The sequence below is a fragment of the Gambusia affinis genome, linkage group LG20 (genome assembly GCF_019740435.1).
Source record: "Gambusia affinis linkage group LG20, SWU_Gaff_1.0, whole genome shotgun sequence".
NCBI classification, from domain to species: domain Eukaryota; kingdom Metazoa; phylum Chordata; class Actinopteri; order Cyprinodontiformes; family Poeciliidae; genus Gambusia; species Gambusia affinis.
In genome coordinates, this window is record NC_057887.1 from 11,187,671 (window position 1) to 11,204,991 (window position 17,321).

General features: G+C 38.0%; 2 protein-coding genes across 2 annotated transcripts; one reads left to right on the top strand and one right to left on the bottom strand.

Moving 5' to 3' along the window:
- Positions 1-135: 135 nt before the first annotated feature.
- On the top strand, positions 136-8,391 carry LOC122823087 (LIM and SH3 domain protein 1-like). The gene is made up of 7 exons (XM_044102339.1): positions 136-369; positions 899-993; positions 2,551-2,635; positions 5,681-5,788; positions 6,659-6,728; positions 6,825-6,913; positions 7,861-8,391. Exons 1-7 carry the CDS (start codon positions 301-303, stop codon positions 8,032-8,034), a joined length of 690 nt encoding a protein of 229 aa, XP_043958274.1. The 5' UTR covers positions 136-300; the 3' UTR covers positions 8,035-8,391.
- On the bottom strand, positions 8,001-16,387 carry LOC122823085 (kelch domain-containing protein 1-like). The gene is made up of 13 exons (XM_044102338.1): positions 16,076-16,387; positions 14,725-14,795; positions 14,364-14,481; positions 13,857-13,969; positions 12,553-12,643; positions 12,367-12,465; positions 11,445-11,519; positions 10,911-10,969; positions 10,701-10,813; positions 10,534-10,606; positions 10,070-10,154; positions 9,545-9,624; positions 8,001-8,712 (listed from the first exon to the last, which is right to left on the bottom strand). The coding sequence occupies exons 1-13, from the start codon at positions 16,175-16,177 to the stop codon at positions 8,583-8,585; spliced, it is 1,209 nt and encodes a 402-aa protein (XP_043958273.1). The 5' UTR covers positions 16,178-16,387; the 3' UTR covers positions 8,001-8,582.
- Positions 16,388-17,321: the final 934 nt, after the last annotated feature.

The window sequence follows — 17,321 nt, forward strand, 5'->3', positions numbered from 1 at the left end:
GTATTAATTTATGCTTTTAATGGTCATACAATTTTAATGATATCTTATAGTCCTCCTGCTAGTTTTGCATTCTCATAAAATGCGGTAAATTTCAGTCTTACGAGGATAAGTGAACGCTCCAGGCAGATTTAACTCCTCCTTGACATCGGGTGTAGTATATTACCAGAAATGTCTTCATACAAAACGCAGGAACAGTAACTGTTTTTGCTGCCCATCAATGTTTCATTAAAAGGTTTTGCATTATTATTTTTTGATCAGAGATTTTGTTGTTGTTTAAGTGTGAAGAATCGCTGTGCTGCCATGAATCCACCGTGTGGGAGATGCAATAAGCCAGTTTATCCAACAGAAAAAATAAACTGCCTTGATAAGGTAAGATGGAAGTCTAACTTTATTCTCTTATGACTCTGTTGTTCAGAGCTGACATTTGTTGACCCAGTCTTTGGTGATATTCTGAATTTGATACTCTTATGCCAATCTCTGCATCTCCAACGAAGTGCTTGAATAAATCAAATAACTCTAACATACAACTTTACTGTAGGGATAACTTCTTCCTTTAGCTGTTTTTGGACACATTCAGTTTTGCTTGTTATTTATAATTTTAAATCCGGAGAAATGTTCTTTGCGGGATTGGAGTTTGATCCGGATGGCTTTCTATATTTGTCACAAACAATGCACCCTGAGGGAGTACAGCAACCATGTCCGGTTCCTCAAAAGCCTCTAGAAGTCAGTAAAGTAAGAGGGATCATATAGCAGGTACAAGGAGACAATATCATAATTTAAAAAAACAATTTTATTGTTACTGAAGGAAGAGTTTTAATTTTTAATGATGATGATGATAATGTTGAACGTGTTGTTTTTCTAGAGCTTTGCAAACCTTTTTATTTTGCTTGCCCCCCAGTACTGGCACAAAGGTTGTTTCAGCTGTGAAGTCTGCAAGATGGCCCTGAGTATGAACAACTACAAAGGCTTTGAGAAGAAACCCTACTGTACTATGTGAGTGTATTCATAGTGAACAATAAAAGTTGAAGACTATAAGCAAGTAATTTAAGTTCTTGAATAATTTCACAATACCTAAACGGAGCAGAGGCTGAATACTCAAGAATTGAAAGCTGGAGTTGTTGTACTCGTTCTTAGACTTCACTCACGTTCTCTTTTATTTATAGTTCACCAGAGAGAAAACTGATATTTTAGTAAAAACTTGGCATACAAGTGAACATCGGTTGAAGGAGGATACATCTTTCAGGCCCTGTGTTGGTCTTTCACGGGATTTATTTTCCTTTTAGTTGTTTTGAGAAAAACAAAAAACAGTCTCAATACAAAAAACAATATCGTATACTTTTTCTTTGACTTCTTAATTACGCACTAATTATTTGTTGGTCTATAACTTCCTTTGAACATATTTTTAAAATGAACAAGTTTAATATTTATAATAAAATTTATATGAAGGATGAATTATCCCAGTCAGAAAGCTAAGAAATCACAAACGTGAATAATGACACTTATGTATATGTATATGTATATGTATATGTATATGTATATGTATATGTATATGTATATGTATATGTATATGTATTGGAAATAAAATTTATTCACAAAAGAAATTTCTACATGCAATCATAGATAACATTTGTTGCTAATCAAACTGCCTTCTATTTCCCAGTTGTCTATATCTGCCCATATCTACCTGTTTAGTCCAAAATAGCAAATTTGAAGAAATCTACAGAGAAATTTGTAAAGGCTTCAACTAACAATTACAAGATTATTAACTAAGTTTATTTGATGAATAACATTTATTTATGTTTCCGGTCTCTCTCTTGAGTTTAAAGAAAGGGGCTGATTGCTTCCTTTTCAGCTAACCTAATACTGTATTATTCAAGGATTTAAAAGTTTGGAAGAAGAAGAAAATTTAATTTGAAGGAGGACGACCAGAAGTTCTGCAAATATCAATGCAATTCCCATTTCTCAGCATGACATCTTTTCTAATGGTTCTGCCCATTGGATGTTTATGTGATTTCTCACGTTGGATTCAGAACAAATTATTCAAACTGGAGTTATCTCCCCTTGGTTAAAGAAAAGCCATGTGGGAATAGTGCACGAAGTACCAAAGTTCAGATGTTTCTGAATCTTTCTTAGATTCCCGTCATTCACACGCCTACAGTTATGACGTATCTCGACTTAATATTGATAATTTTAGAAGATTTTCCGAACTTCTAAACAAGAACAATAGTGTAATTCCCTTCAATGTAGCATGTTGAACGACTCTGTGGGACAACACGTTAATTTGACCTGTATTAAGTCATGGAAACTTAAATTTATTACCACCAATTACTTTGGTGGTAATAAATGTGCGTGACGGGTCAGATATTATGTGTTTATATGCACTTCAATATAGATAAACTGAACTGAATCTTCTAACCCCAAAAAACAAGGTCATGTATTTCTTCTTAACTTCTTCTGTGACTTTAAATTAATTTATACAGAAAATGCATGTGAATTTACTTAATTTATTCAACACCTTTAATGTTTTGATTTTATGTATTCATTTATTAGGCATTATCCCAAAACCTCCTTCACCATTGTGACCGACACCCCTGAGAATCTACGTCTGAAACAACAGAGCCTGCTCAACAGCCAGGTGAGACCAGGCATCTCTCATCTCATTTCATTAGTGAGGCTTGCTGTAACTTTCTCTTTTTAATCGTCTCACTCGTTCAGCTCCATCTTTGCTCCAGCAGGTAAAAGCAGACTTATCTTTCAGTTCGTCAGTGTTCTCTTTAACTTGTCTTCTTTTACAGGCCGACTAAATCCTAGATTTTTGCGTCTTAGCTGCTGTTAACATTGACAGATTTTCTTCCAAAACCCAGTTTATGTCAGTGAACTGCTCTTTAAGCCCCTCTGTACCTTCCCTGTTCTTAAGCTCTAATCTAATCACACTGTTCCTGCCAGCTAATTAACCTGAGCTCAGGGATAAGACCTCCAAGTCACGCAAATTCAAAAAGATTCCCTTGCAGCGTAACTTTGGAGACTCTCCTGTCTCGCAACATGATTAAAAACGCTATGTCCATTTAAGGTTGCGGTTTCATAAGACTGAAAACCACTTGTGCTTCTCAGTTACAATCTTTTAAATTGACACAGAGGATAGCTGGATGAATACTCATACACTGATCAGGCAGTGTAACATTATGCCTAACAATGTGTTGGTCCGCCCTTAACCTCCAAAATAGACCTGACAAAAAACATTTAAAGTTGATCATAACACTGTGAAACTCACTTTCACCAACATAAAAGCCTAACATGAACTGATGCAGTGGTGGAAGGGGCTAATCTGAAGGTCATCTGAGGGTACTGCATTGAGTATCAAAAGGATAAATGAGTTGGCAGTACAGGCACACAGCTGGTCCCAGTTCAGCATGGTGTGGCCCTCCACTGGTCCTGAACACAAGGGGAGTCAAACAGCTGTGGGATCCTCTCCAGCAGCTGTCCGTCTGGAGATGCCTGTTGATGTCTGAGACGAAGAAGGCTTAACGCGGGAAGAATAGGAGAAAACTTGAGTTTAACATTATGCAAGTGGGGTAGAGATTTATGGTCTCTAACCATAAATCTCAGTTTGTTTTATTGGCATTTTATGCCACCTTGTGATCAGGATGATATGCAGTTTTTGTTTTTCCCCTCAAATAGTGTTTGTTTGTAGTCCTAAAACCTCTTCACCTGTTTGTTTTTGGCCCCTAAGTGCCTTTCACTAAAATGTGTTTCATTATGATTTTATGTGTTATTTGTCAAGTTGTAGCCTGAAATATATATATATATATATATATTTATACAAAAAAGCTCAAAGTGGGGGGGAGGGCAATTTTTTATTTTATTCAATTCCATCTCAGCTTTAATTCACCAGAAAACATTCTGCCAAGATTTTAAAAGCTCTTTAACAAGAGGATCAAAGACCGAACCACAGGAATGGCTTTAAATGAAATTGCCAACAGAGGCATAGAATAAATAAAGAACTGTGGCAACTAGAGTTTTAGCGCTATACACATGATAAATATTTTTGACCCACACTGAGGTTTACTCATGACTGCTTTTTGGGAAGAGCGGACAAACCACAAAAGCCTGTTCAAACGATTATTATTTTCATACCAGCTGCAACAACACAAAGAATCCCAGGAGGAGATCTATTTTGGTTACAAATGAGTCCTAAGAGCCAAGTAAAGTAATTGTTGTCATACTACGAAGCCATAAGGATCAAATGTAAAGCCGAAGAGTTGTCCTTCTCTGTTTCTCTGGACGAAGCGGATCGCGTCTTTGTTTATAACCATAAAAGTCTCTGCAGTTGAACTCACTCGCAGCGGCATATTCCTCATAGCAAGAACATGACTCATTTGTGTTCATGCCTTTGTTGATGTGCGCGTGTGCAGAGTGCAGGGATCTCAGATTTTTAGTTTCAAATGAACATTTCGACTTCAATGTAAAATGTTCCCCGCAGGGAACTGCGACAAATTGGCACTTAGATCACAGCTCAACTGTGTTTTTCTCTGCATTCATCATCTACTTCAATTATGAAATATTTGATTTAGTTATGCTTTTGTTGGCATTCCGATGAATACGTTCATTTTCACCACTAAAGGTTAAGTTTTGTTTTAATAAACCCTTCATTGGGGTTACGGATCAAGTTTTGTAAATGACAGGCGAATTGCTTACAGTTTGTTCTTAAAGGAGATAAACCATACTTGCTTCTTTTTTTTTTGCACGTACTTATATTTCTCCAGAAATATGTGAAAAAAGAAAAAAATTAAATTTACATGACAATATATCTGGTGAGAAAGTCTGGAGAACTATTTCTTCAACAAATTCAGTTGAAAAGCCCCTTTTGTCCCACACAATAACAATTTACATGAGCAAAAATGTTTGAATTTTAATCAATTTTTATATCACTAAATGTCACAAGTCAACCAAAGTTCTTTAAGAAATTAGAAAAACATACAGCAGACCAATGGTATCGTAGAAGTTAGCTGAAATCCATAAATACTTAAGAGCCCCTCTAAAAGTGCCTAATTGTCTATTTTAATGATTCAAACACCAGATATGTTTGAACCATGTAGCATATTACACTAATATAGTTAGTATGCATTCACCGTGGAAACGGCATTACTGCAGAAGTTAGCATAATCTTTTTTCATTCTTGGGGCTACAGTAAATCAGTGCCTGGGAAAATAAATGGTGCTCCTGGATTTATATACACTAGCCAATCATGTGTCAACATTGTGACTATGTATTTTAGCTTCCCAAGTTCCATTTGCTTTCATATATTTTAAGATATTTGCTATGAAAATAGGTGAATCTGCAAATGCTGAGTTGTGAACCTAACCTGAACTTAAACCCAACTGTGGGTGTGCAGCCTGTGTATCCAGTATGTTAGATAATAACTGCTCGTATCTACTCCGCACAACTTTGTGTCAAAGAAGCCGACTGTCCCACTTGATGTTAGCTGGAAATAAACTTCAACAAGATGAAAATAATACTTTCAATGTTCTAGAGGAGAAAGTATTTTATAGTAAAGGTAAAGGTAATTTTATTTATGTAGCACATTTTCAGCAACAAGTGAAAGTGCGGATGCTGAAGAGCTTCGTGACACTTGGCAACAAATAAAGCAGCTTTTCATCTGAAAGCCGATCGGTGTTTGCAGGCCCTTTACAAGGAGGACTTTGAGAAGAACAAGGGGAAAGGCTTCAGCGTGGTGGTTGACACACCAGAGATGCAGAGACTGAAGAAGACGCAAGACCAGATTAGCAACGTGAGTGCAGTTTTTACTTTAACACCAGATCTTCTAATCCACAAACACATAGTCAAGCCAAATGCCACCCAGGATGGTCGACGTAGGAAGCAAAACTGAAAAATAAAGTAGAGTTCAAGTTTGACCTTCTTTCCAGGTCTAGTCATGTGTACTTCCAGACTTTGTTTCCTGTCTTATTCTCTGGAATTGTCCATTCATCACCTCCTTGCAGTGTTCGGTGTTAGTAGATTCCATTTTCATAGTGAGCTTTTGTGTTAAAACTTTAAAATGGCTCACATGCACAGATTTCTGAATGAAATCTGTGCGTGGAAAAGTGGAATCTTGACATGTAAAAAGTGCAGGAACCCTGCAGATGGCAGCGAAGGAACTCAGAGTGCAATCCTGCAGAATCACAAAGGCACATTTCTGACATTTCTCCTCGTCCGCTGTGGAGCAGCTGCCCTATATGGCCAAAATCTCTCAGCTGTGGACATAAACTAAACTGCTCTACACACACACACACATGGACACACACACTTTCTCTTTTCTCTCATGAGAGCATTTGTTACAGATAGGAATGATGGGTATTAAGCTGCATGTCAAAAGGCCATAATCTTTTTTTCCTTCTCCTTTTTCTTTTTTCCCACATTGTTCTGCACGTTCTCCTGCAGATCTTTAACTATGGCATTAGCTCCCTCTTCATAATTCTCCTTACGCTCTCTGTAGGCTGAAGCTGCCGCACCTGAGTTACAGTGCAAATATTTTTGCTCTTCTTGCCATGTCCTAAAATGGTGAACTGTTCACACTAAAGCAAAACCTGCCGAGAGGGAAACAGTTCAGTGTAAGCATTTACTGCCCTCTTGTGGATTAAATGTGCATTTGTTTGTGCAGATTAAGTACCATGAAGAGTTTGAGAAAAGTAAGACTCGAAGTGATGCGCCTCCTCCTGAAAACAGACAAGGTGAGATGTTTCTGTTTGTTATGACTTTGTTTTTTTGTTGTTTTTTTTTAAAAAAAAAAAAACAAGCATCGTTATTTAATGTCTGTGTCTGAACAGAACAAGAATTGCAAGCATCAAACTCTGAAAGATCCAACCAGCCTGCTGGACAGATGCGCCAAGCTGTCGTGTCGCCACCTACTGGAGGGGTAAGGCAATAACATCAGTGTGTGTTCAAATCAGAGTGGGAGGCTATCAGCTGATCTTAAGCAATCAAATAATAAATTAGACTGTGAGACTGTTTCTGCAGATTTCATAGTAAAAGTATTTATCCTGCTATGAATTTCTCATTTCATCACAATGTTCAATATAATTTCTTTGGATTTTTGGGAGACGGCCCCAAAAAGGTGCGTTAACAAAATGGTACGTGGTTTTTACTTTAACAATAAAATCTGAAAAGTGTGGCATACAATTAATCTGAATCTGGCACAGCTTCAAAATTATGCCATGGTTACTCAAAGAGGATTAAAAAGAGAAGGAGCCAAGAGGCCCGTGGTAACTCTGGAGGAGCTGCAGAGATTCACAACTCTGGGAGAATTTGCTGACTGCCATTTGTAGCGCCTTTCAGAAATATGACCTTTATGGAAGATAAAGAAGAAAGCCACTGCTGCAACAAGGCTATGGGACTTCCACTTTTCTGTAAGCCATGAAGGGGTTTAAGTAAATATGTGGAAGATGATTAAATGAGACAAGGGACATTTATGGGCCTATTTGCAAAGCAATCATGAGGCAAAAATAAACACTACACATCATTCTGAGCTCATCAGCCACAGTCAAATATGACAGCACTGTGGCGTGTGGATGCTTTTCTTCAGGATGGACAGGGAAGCTTGCCACGAGTTGGAAGGAAGAGCAAACTTGGTAGAAAACCTTTTTGAGGTCAAAACATTTAGAAATCCATCCCAGAAATGTCAAGCAAAACTGTCTTTGCTTATTTGAACATCTGTGGGTGTGCACACCTGAATGAACATTGTTGCAACAGTCTATCCTCTTTTCTCCGGTAGGGAAATCAAATGCAAATCAATCCATTTCAACTCAGGTTTGATGTTGCATGCCATGTCTATTCTTCCCAATCTCACGTCCTTCTCTCATTCAGAAGCGTTACCAGGCCTTGTACAGCTACGTGGCAGCAGAGGCAGATGAAGTTTCTCTGCAGGAAGGTGATCTGGTCTCGGATGTCGAGCCAATCGACGAGGGCTGGCTGTTCGGATGCAACCAGCGTACCGGGAAGAGGGGAATGCTGCCGGCCAATTATGTCCGACCTATTTGAGAAACTTTTAATATACATGTAAACCAGGCAAAGCAGGAGGACAAACTTCTGTAATGTGGATTTAGACTGACTGCTATATGTTGAAGAGTTTGTTTTTCAGGCAATTTGACTTTTGGTATTTTTCAGTAAAGTGGAACTGCTCTCTACCCTCAATAAAACAAAACAAAAAAGAAAAAGTAAATTTCAATATAATATTCAATTTAACCACAGTTGCAGGCTGTAGCTTCATGATGCATTCATTTCTGAAATATAAGTGTTTATTTTTGCTTAAAACTTCAATTTTGCTTCTCTGCCAATCTGTGCCTTCTAAGGTTGGAAAAGAAAATAAGAAATAAAAGCAGCTTTATTCAAAAAAAATGTATCATGTCACAGTAAAATTTTACCCAAACATTTTAAAACAAAGACTTTTTTTTTTTTACAAATCATGTTGAAGTTAAAAAAACAAAAAAACAAAACCAAAGCACCATCTTAAAGTCATCAAAAAAAGACCTGCCACGGACAAAAATGATCGGCAGGGATGGAGGTAGAGTTGCTGTAAAAACAGTCCTTCACGCTGTAGGCGTCAGCTTCATGGCAGACAAACATGCAGCTCTTCTGCTGATTTTTTTATGTAGCTTTGACGGCAACAAGTCGAGTCTGAAGAGCTCAGAGTTTCTGCTGATGAAATCTTCACACAACCTGGAACAAAGAAAGTCTATCGATTAAATGCTACATATGCTCAGAACAGTCTACTCTGCTTAAGCTGTGAAACAAACAGCTAATTGTGAGAAAAAGAAATTAAAAAGTAATTTTTAAAAAGCTAATTTTTTTTTAAAGAAATTTGAAGACAAAGGCCAGCAAGAGCTCAATTCCTGGAGTACATAGCCTATGACGATAAAGATTAATCTCAACTTAACATTCATTATAAACAAATATGTGAAGGAACTAATCTGCCATATATACTTAAACTGTTATAAACTAATGCATAAATTATTTCAGATGGTTTTTAACCAAAAGCCTTTTCTGGGATGTAAAATTTGACCAGATTCACATCAGGCTTAAGAAAAACAGTCTTTATAAAGTTTTTGTTAAATTTCTATTTCACATATAAATATTGTTTGTTTTTTTTTTTGCCATTCTATATTTTACCTCTTGTTGAATGCATGTTGGTCAATTTTAGACATTCATTTGATTTATATTATGTAAACACTGACCACATGCTGGATGATTTCAACACTGGCAGAAGTAACTTTCATTGTTCAGGGCGTAAAAAGTTTAAAAATAAATCTTTAATCTGACTTGTACTCAAACACAGCGTAGCGTGATGCCATTATTAACCAACAATAAGCTCATTAGCTTAGCTCCAACTCCTCAGTTGCAAATGGACCAACACAGGCTGAGGGTGAAAGCAGTAAAGGCTCAGCTTCCCCTCAAATTTACTGTACACAACATGCAGGGGTGACAACATACAGAGAATTGGAGGCCAGGCTGGGATTTTATTACTGGGTTTTTAAGTGAGGGTTTGCAGTACCTGCAGAGAGAGTATGGCTGCGTCTGGAAAATTAAAACATCCCTGCAGTGATGTTGCTTTGGAGCCCTCATAACAGACACCTGGAAAAGGTAGAAGCATTAACGCCTCATTACACATTAAGCATTTGAAAACATAAACTGTATGAGCAGCAAGGGACAAAAATAAATAAATAAAAATGACATCTGACGTGTGAGGCACGACTCAAAAGAGAATGCATACAAAGCTCAGCGGATCAAACTATGGTTATGTTTTTCACTTTAGAACATGTATGTCACTTAACACAACAGACTGCCTAGTTTATTAAAGATGTAAAAATCTAACAACATAGCTCATAATATGAAGCATTAAACCGCTTAAAGTGAATTATGCAACTGCTTTGATTTGCTGTTGATGCATTTGTTATATACATGTTGTATACATTTGTTGATGCTGTGTGTAAGGGGTAAGATATAGTTTGCATATATGAACATGTTGTGAAACAGGAGAAATAAGGTTGGGAGTTGGATCAATATTTTTTCCACATACAGAGTCCACAAGGACGCAGAAGTCACTGTTTCCCCCAAAGACGACAACATCACCGTCACTTCCCAGGCAGGCAGTGTGGCAAACCCTGAAAAAAGAAGGAAAAACTAACAGAATCTTTAGCTGAAAGTCTTTAGAAAATGGTTGATAAAAAGTGAAAGAACCTGACAACCAGTTTTTGGTAAATTTACTATTTTATACCTTTTCAGCCATTAGCTCTCTGGCAGTATCCCTAGTAATTTGCTTCTTATAGATTCAAACTGAAAGACTCAACAAATTGAGGACAGACATCTGGCAAAAGAAAATAAAAATTTTATTTAATGTTAGTTAGAGCTCAGCTAAATGTTGGATTCTGGAATTTGGGAGCATTTTCCCTCCCAACTGATTAAAGCGATCAGGATCCCAAGTGCTAATTCTACAGAACTGAAACTGTCCAGGAAATCCTTCGGAGCAAACAGATCGGTTACCTGGGCTTATCTTTGTGTGGGTGCTTCACCTTTGTCCACTCTCTCTTCTGTGTGTTAAACAACCAGGCATCATCTGGAAGTGATTTTATAAAACGGTGTTTTGCAGTGAACATGAAACCCAATCAGAAGGAAACAAACTTTACAGTCCTCAAGTTAGTCAGACTTACTCAGGGTTTTCCCATCCATGCCGAGGCCACCGTATACGAACAGAGTTTGGTCCGACACAGAGTTCATAGTGTGCATGAAGCGCCCCGGGGGTGAACCATAAGGCAAGTTGTCACTGAGTAAATCAGAACAACAAAAAAAGGCAGTTAAATTATAAGATGGGCATTTCATAAAGAGGTATAGTCAATCCATATGAGCAAGAAGATATTTACAATCTACTCCAAGTCCAGGTCTCGAGGTCCAAGCAGAAAATGTCCAACTCTCCAGTTTCCTGCAAACAAAAGGACGGTACATCATTTTTGTGGGCCACTGAAACACTTTCTTTTAGCATCGAGCAGAAATGACCAATCTACTGCTCTAACAGATGCATTTTTTGTTAAATAACAGGAACTTTAGTGGGGTCTAGCTTTGGTTAAAAGTGACCAAGTCAAGTTCTAATTTGTCTCAAAGTTTCTAGAGGTGACAGGGAAAGACATGGGCTCAAAGAAGAACCATTTATCACAGGATCTGCATTTGTGGATGGGGCCCACTGTCCCATCACAACAGGAAAGAACTACTGAAACAGGAAAGGGCTTTACCCAAACTGTCACTACCAGGAGGGAAGCCTTATCCCATACAAAGCTATCTGGATCATCACAACATGTTGTAGCATGAAAGTTTTTCCTAGAAGGACTAGCTAAAGAATGTCTGCTGCAATGAGAAGATTGCTTCAGTTGAGTTTTTCCAGTTGCTTTGAAAAAACTCACCTCACCACCAGTGATGTAACCTTTGTGTCCTAGTACGGCGCTGGCATGGCAGCCTCTGGGAGAAGGAGCAGGACCCTGGATAAGATTAAAAGAAAATATTCATGTTAACATTTAGACACCAGACAGGCAGAACATGCACATATTTTTGTCAGACATTGATTAAATTCACTGCTAGGCAGCAAAACCCTTGAAAGTACTAGAATTATGGAAATTATAGCCATGCTGTTACAGTGTATGCAGCCTGTTTGCCTTCTTTACATCCAACATGGAGACTTCCAGCTGTTCATGTGCAAAACAAAACAGTAAGACCTTTGTTGCAGCATTTCATCTGGATGGTTGTGTAGCTAACGAAAACACAAGATTTAGTTTCTCAAAAAATTGGAGTATCACCTTAGACACACACTTCTTATTTTTCCCCCACAAAAAATTAAAAATCCAACAAAAACATTTTATGACAGATTACCTGTCCGCCATTTGGAGTCGGCTAACGCACAACATAGTCAGGGGTGCATCGATTTTAAAGGTAGGGAATGGGTCATAAATTCATATAGTCAGCAAAGGGGAGAAGGAAATATTTTCAGTGAGGGATCCACACAGAGTCCTCATCACTGAAGGGTAAAGTAAAAAAAAAAATAATCTGTTTTTATTTTAGCTTTTATCTCTTTATAAGTTTAGTCTCCTCTGTCGACAGGATTGTGCAAAGTTTAAATTTGTTCCACAAAAGTTTTTGTTTTTTATCCCAAGTTCTCCACAAAAAAACTAAGCGTGATCCTCCATACACAACACACACACAAAAGACGACTTCAAGAACCAGAATTAAATTTCATCTTCAGGCACTTCATTACTAAGAGCCTGATGCTGTCTTAGTAATGCTTGCAGACAAAATAAAATTTTTTTAACCATCCACCATATTCCACCTCACCTGAGTCGCGGGTGCGCTCCACGTAGAGGACTGCGTGTCAAAGACGCAGACCTCGTTGTTCCATCCCCAGCACCGAAACAAAGTGTTTCCGATCATTGCCTAGAAGAGGGAGAGAAAAGGGAATCTTGCTTAAGAAAAATAATCCAAAGCAACAAAATGTTGAAATTTGCCAGGCTGGGTGTTTACCCAGGACATCTCTTCTACGATGAAGTTTGATGATGATGTGTTCTGTGCCTCTGCTACGGTCTTACAGCCATATCCCCCAAAGTAGATCAGTCTGCAAGAACAATAAGCTGCAATCAATAAGGAACACTGAAAGAAACCCAACTGAAAAACAGCCTTTAAGCAGTCTAATTCATCCCTTAATGGAATGTAAAACAGTAAATAAATAAATGGTGGAGTGTAAAGAACTGGTGCTGCTCATGTCACCGAGTGCAGGATCCCCTGAGTAAGTTGATTTATAGAAAAATTGGGTGGTTAAAAATTTCAACAGATTTACTGCACACAAAGCAATAAAATTTTTTAGATGTTATTTATGAGGAGTATGGCTTATAGCTAATGAAGAGACAAAATTTTGCCTCAGAAAAAAAAATAGAACACTGCATAAGACTGATGAAGGTTTTTAAAACATCAATGATACACACACTTGTCCAGGTGACATTTATTGACAACTCGGAAAGGTGAGTGGAAGGAAAAAAATGAATGAAAAACCTGAAAGTGCACAAGCAGAGACAACCTCAGCCAATTCTGAAAATCAAGAGTAGAATCCACAAATTAGAGGAAATGAATAGTTAGGATAGTACTGCAAAATAAAACCATAAGATACAAAAGATTATAATTAGTCATTTTGTGGACATTTTATGTCTTTTCACCACTCTCCATGAGATCCAATCTCTTAGCCAGACAAAATCTAAAAAATGTTTTAATTGCGGGCATTGAGAAAAGGTTAGAGTACATTTAAACAGCCCAATTATATTATTCAAACACTGAAAAATGACAAAATACTGTAATCCACTGCAGTGAACATATCACCCACACCGAAATTGCTGTGACAGTTGAGATCTAGAATTAAATTTATTTAGGCAGCCATATCTTCTCCTGCATCTCAGGTCAAAAGTCAATGCAACTATCCAACAGGAAATTTTTGTAGCCCTTTATGCTTTCTTCTGGTGACGAGCTTTATGGAGGTGGCACCAGCACACATTGCTCAGCATATAAACATAGAAAAACCACATCACTATGTTGGAAGAATTGTAAAGAGGAACAAACGACAGTAGAGCCAACAAGCAATCTGGGCTTCCTGAACATTTCATCAGCTACTACAAGCTGATCACTTGCATTCCACTCTGATGTAATTCACGCCACTAGAGGCCCCATTAAGGATCAAGTTCATTCACTATAAGGAGACTTTCATAGGTTGGGTGACATTTTCTTGCCTTTATTAGCAGCAAGCTGCAACAGGAGGTGGAGTTGCTACGGGCTGAACTGACCTGCCTCTGTGCACCCAGCAGGAGTGATTGTCACGGGGTGAGGGCGTCACTCCCTTTGTGTCGGTGACTCTCGTCCAGGAGAAGCACGGCTGAGCAACGTCCACGCTGAACATCTGCAAACAGAAACGGGCCGCATTCCTCGCAGTCAAATATTTAGCTCTAAATTTTACAACTGATTTAATCTTTTAAATCAGTCAAGTCCATTTGAGCAAAAGCTCTGGACCCAGCCGGCGCTTAATCTCCACTGTCAGCACAGTCTGGTATGAGATTGAAATGACCGCATTTCTTAACCAAACACACGGAACTTGTAAAAACCCACAAGGCAAACTTCATCCAGCTTTTTCAAACATCATTATGAAACTTTACCGACTGGATATAGATGCTACAGTTAGTCAGGCACCATTTCTAGCAATCAGAAACTTCTCTGGATTTCTGTGACTTCTATGGATTTTTTTATTTTAACCTGCAAATGGGAGACATTCACACTTTGATGTCCGAGCGCCTCACCTGGTTGGAGTATCCGTCAGAATCGCATCCTCCAAAGATGTACAGAGTGCTGTTAATATTGGAGCCACAGAACCCAGATAAGCCTGTGGGACTCTCTCCAGTGATCTCCTTACGCTCCCTATTTCACCAAAAAGAAAAGGGTTAAAGTACGGTAGTCATTGCCTAGGGCTGGTTACAGCTTTAGCAAAACTGACTGCAGTTTTCTGAACTGCAAAGGCAATATTTTTTCTGATTCTACAACCAGCCTTTTCAGTCTCTGGTTTCATTTCTATCAAAATGAAACCTCCTGGTTTGCATTCCTAACTTTAAGGTCAAAATGACACAGCTTTAACGTTGGCTGCTGCATGGCCTTGAATCTCACCACTTCCCACTGTCCAGATCACAGAGGCATATCTCACTACTGGGCAACACAACATCCTGTCCAGCAACTACCTGCAAGGAAACAAAGCAAAGCCAGTTAGACAGACCTCAATGTTCCTTTTATCTTCTGAGAAAGGTTACAAAGATGATGCAAGACTGAAGTGTGCAGTGATTCCGATATGGTATCAAGGATACTTTGACACTATTTATAGTGTGCAAGATATGCATGATTCATCCATTCTCGCACTTTTCACTAGTTTCAGTGTCAAAGGATCACAAGTTCCATGTAAATTTCAGCTTCCAACTTGCACTAGTTTCAACGATCATTTCTGCGTCATTTAGAGATGCTTTTAATCTTCTTCCAGATCAACTCCTTTTCATGTGCAAATCTGATGTCAAATATACTTTCTAATAGTCTCATAGACCACAATGTCAAATACTTACAAACACTTGTAAATACATACGTACAAAAAAATTTTTATCTGCTAAGTTTTAGTTAAAGCATGCTTTTACTTTTTACCATCACTCCAAAAGTGTTGTGTGAACATTAAGCACTTTTAAAACTCCTAATTTCTGACCTAAATGGTCACCTTGATGTGATTTCATTAATTTAATCTTCTGAAAATTGCTGGACTACAATACATTTCAATAGTGCATAAAGTAACATAATATACAGCTACAAAATGTACAGTTAAAAGAGACCACCAAAGACTAAAAGAAGATTCTGTACGTTTGGGATGCTCAAGTCTAGTCCTGCTATTCCACAACTTTTAAATGCATCTCTTCAACACAATGGCTGAATTTCCCCAGCAGCATTTCATTCAGCTCTTTAGGAGCCAGGTAACAAGTCATTCATTTGATTCAGGTGTGTTGGAGAAGAGTTGCTTCTAGCGGTTGCAACATCCCTGCTCCATAAATGCACTACTGTGTCATCAGTATATTGGGGAGTGTATATTTTGTGAAGATGATTTATTCATATACTGAGAAAAAGAGAAACGACAACTCAAAGTTGATCTGTTTATTCCAGATCTATTCATCTGTGCTGGGGCAGCTGTGGTGTGGTGAACGGAAGGGACATGAAGGGTGGGGGGGTCGGGAAGGTGTTAACAGCACAACTGCGCTTCTACTGATGCTACAATATATACTCCACTGAAACTTATAGAGACAGGTGTGCAACGCAGATAGGATACATCTTACTTAATCCCCCCCAAAATATGCAACATTTAAATTCAAAGTATTCCCTAAACACCCGACGTTGCACACTCCTGAATATTCGGCAAAAATAATACCGAGACGCATTTATAGTTCGTTCCTCCTACCTGCACAGGTAACCAACACCCGCCGTTTCTCACCTGGTGACCTCCCCACACATACAGAGTGTTGCTGTGTATGAACGCCGTGTGGCTGCTCCTCTCCAGCCGCTTCACAGAAGCCTCCCTCCGGGCTAAATCCATCCCCGGTCGCGGGCTCTGCGCTGATACACCGCCCAATGCGCTCAGTTAAAAACAAGTAAAAACTGCCGTCAGTGGAGAGGATTTAAAGCTGAAATAAAAGGCTTAGAGAGACACCGACAGACTGGTGGTGGCTGCCTGCGGCTGAGAGAGAACAGCTGACCGTGTTAAAGAATTTGGCTAAACGTGTTTTTCAGGCTTGCTCTCCTGTTTTATACTCCTCCCATTAGGGAGATATTTAACGCAAGCTCACCTCTGCAGGCGAAACCATGCTGCGCGCAGGGGGAGTAGATCTGAACTCAATTAGAAAGAATCCCTCATTTTAATGCTCTTTATTGTATTGCTGAAGACTACCAGATAGCTCTCAGGTTCATCTTCTAAACTAATAATGCTATCCGATATTAGAAAAACTTTGAAAACAACAGTATGGATGTAAATACCTGTTGAGTTTGAGTAAAAGTTTTGAGATCAATAACAAAAAACTCAGATAATTTACAAAATGTATATTTATTTATATCTATATATATATAATATAACACACATATATATATATATATATATATATATATATATATATATATATATATATATATATATATAAATGCCTTTATGTAATTAAAAATAAATAAATAAATAAACATATTACTAAAGAGATAAAACCGTATCAGTATGTATCTGTCTCTTGGTCACGCCCAGGGCCTGTGGAACATAAATAAACTCATTTAGTACGTCAGTTTTGCCAAGCAGAAAGCTTCAGTTAACCAAAGTCAGCTTTTATTTGACATCCAACATTTAAGTTTTATTCATGGTGCTTTCCGACATAGAAGCAATTGCCTACATAATGAAGAAATGACTTTACCAAACGAGGTAAAATTTGAATTGCTTAATTTTATAAATTTTCAAAATTAAGACATTTAGCAAATGTGGATGCATTTGTTTGTTAATATTGATTATATTTAATTATGTAATAAAGAATGTAATTTTGGCCCTTTGATGGACTAGTAATCTGTCCAGGGTGTAGCCCCTAGTGACAGCTGGAGATAGGTACCAGCCCCCCTGCAAGGACCAGTGGGTATAGATAATGAATTTATTAAGGCAAAAATAAATACTGCAATTATTTTATTTTTACAAATAAATAAAACTATTC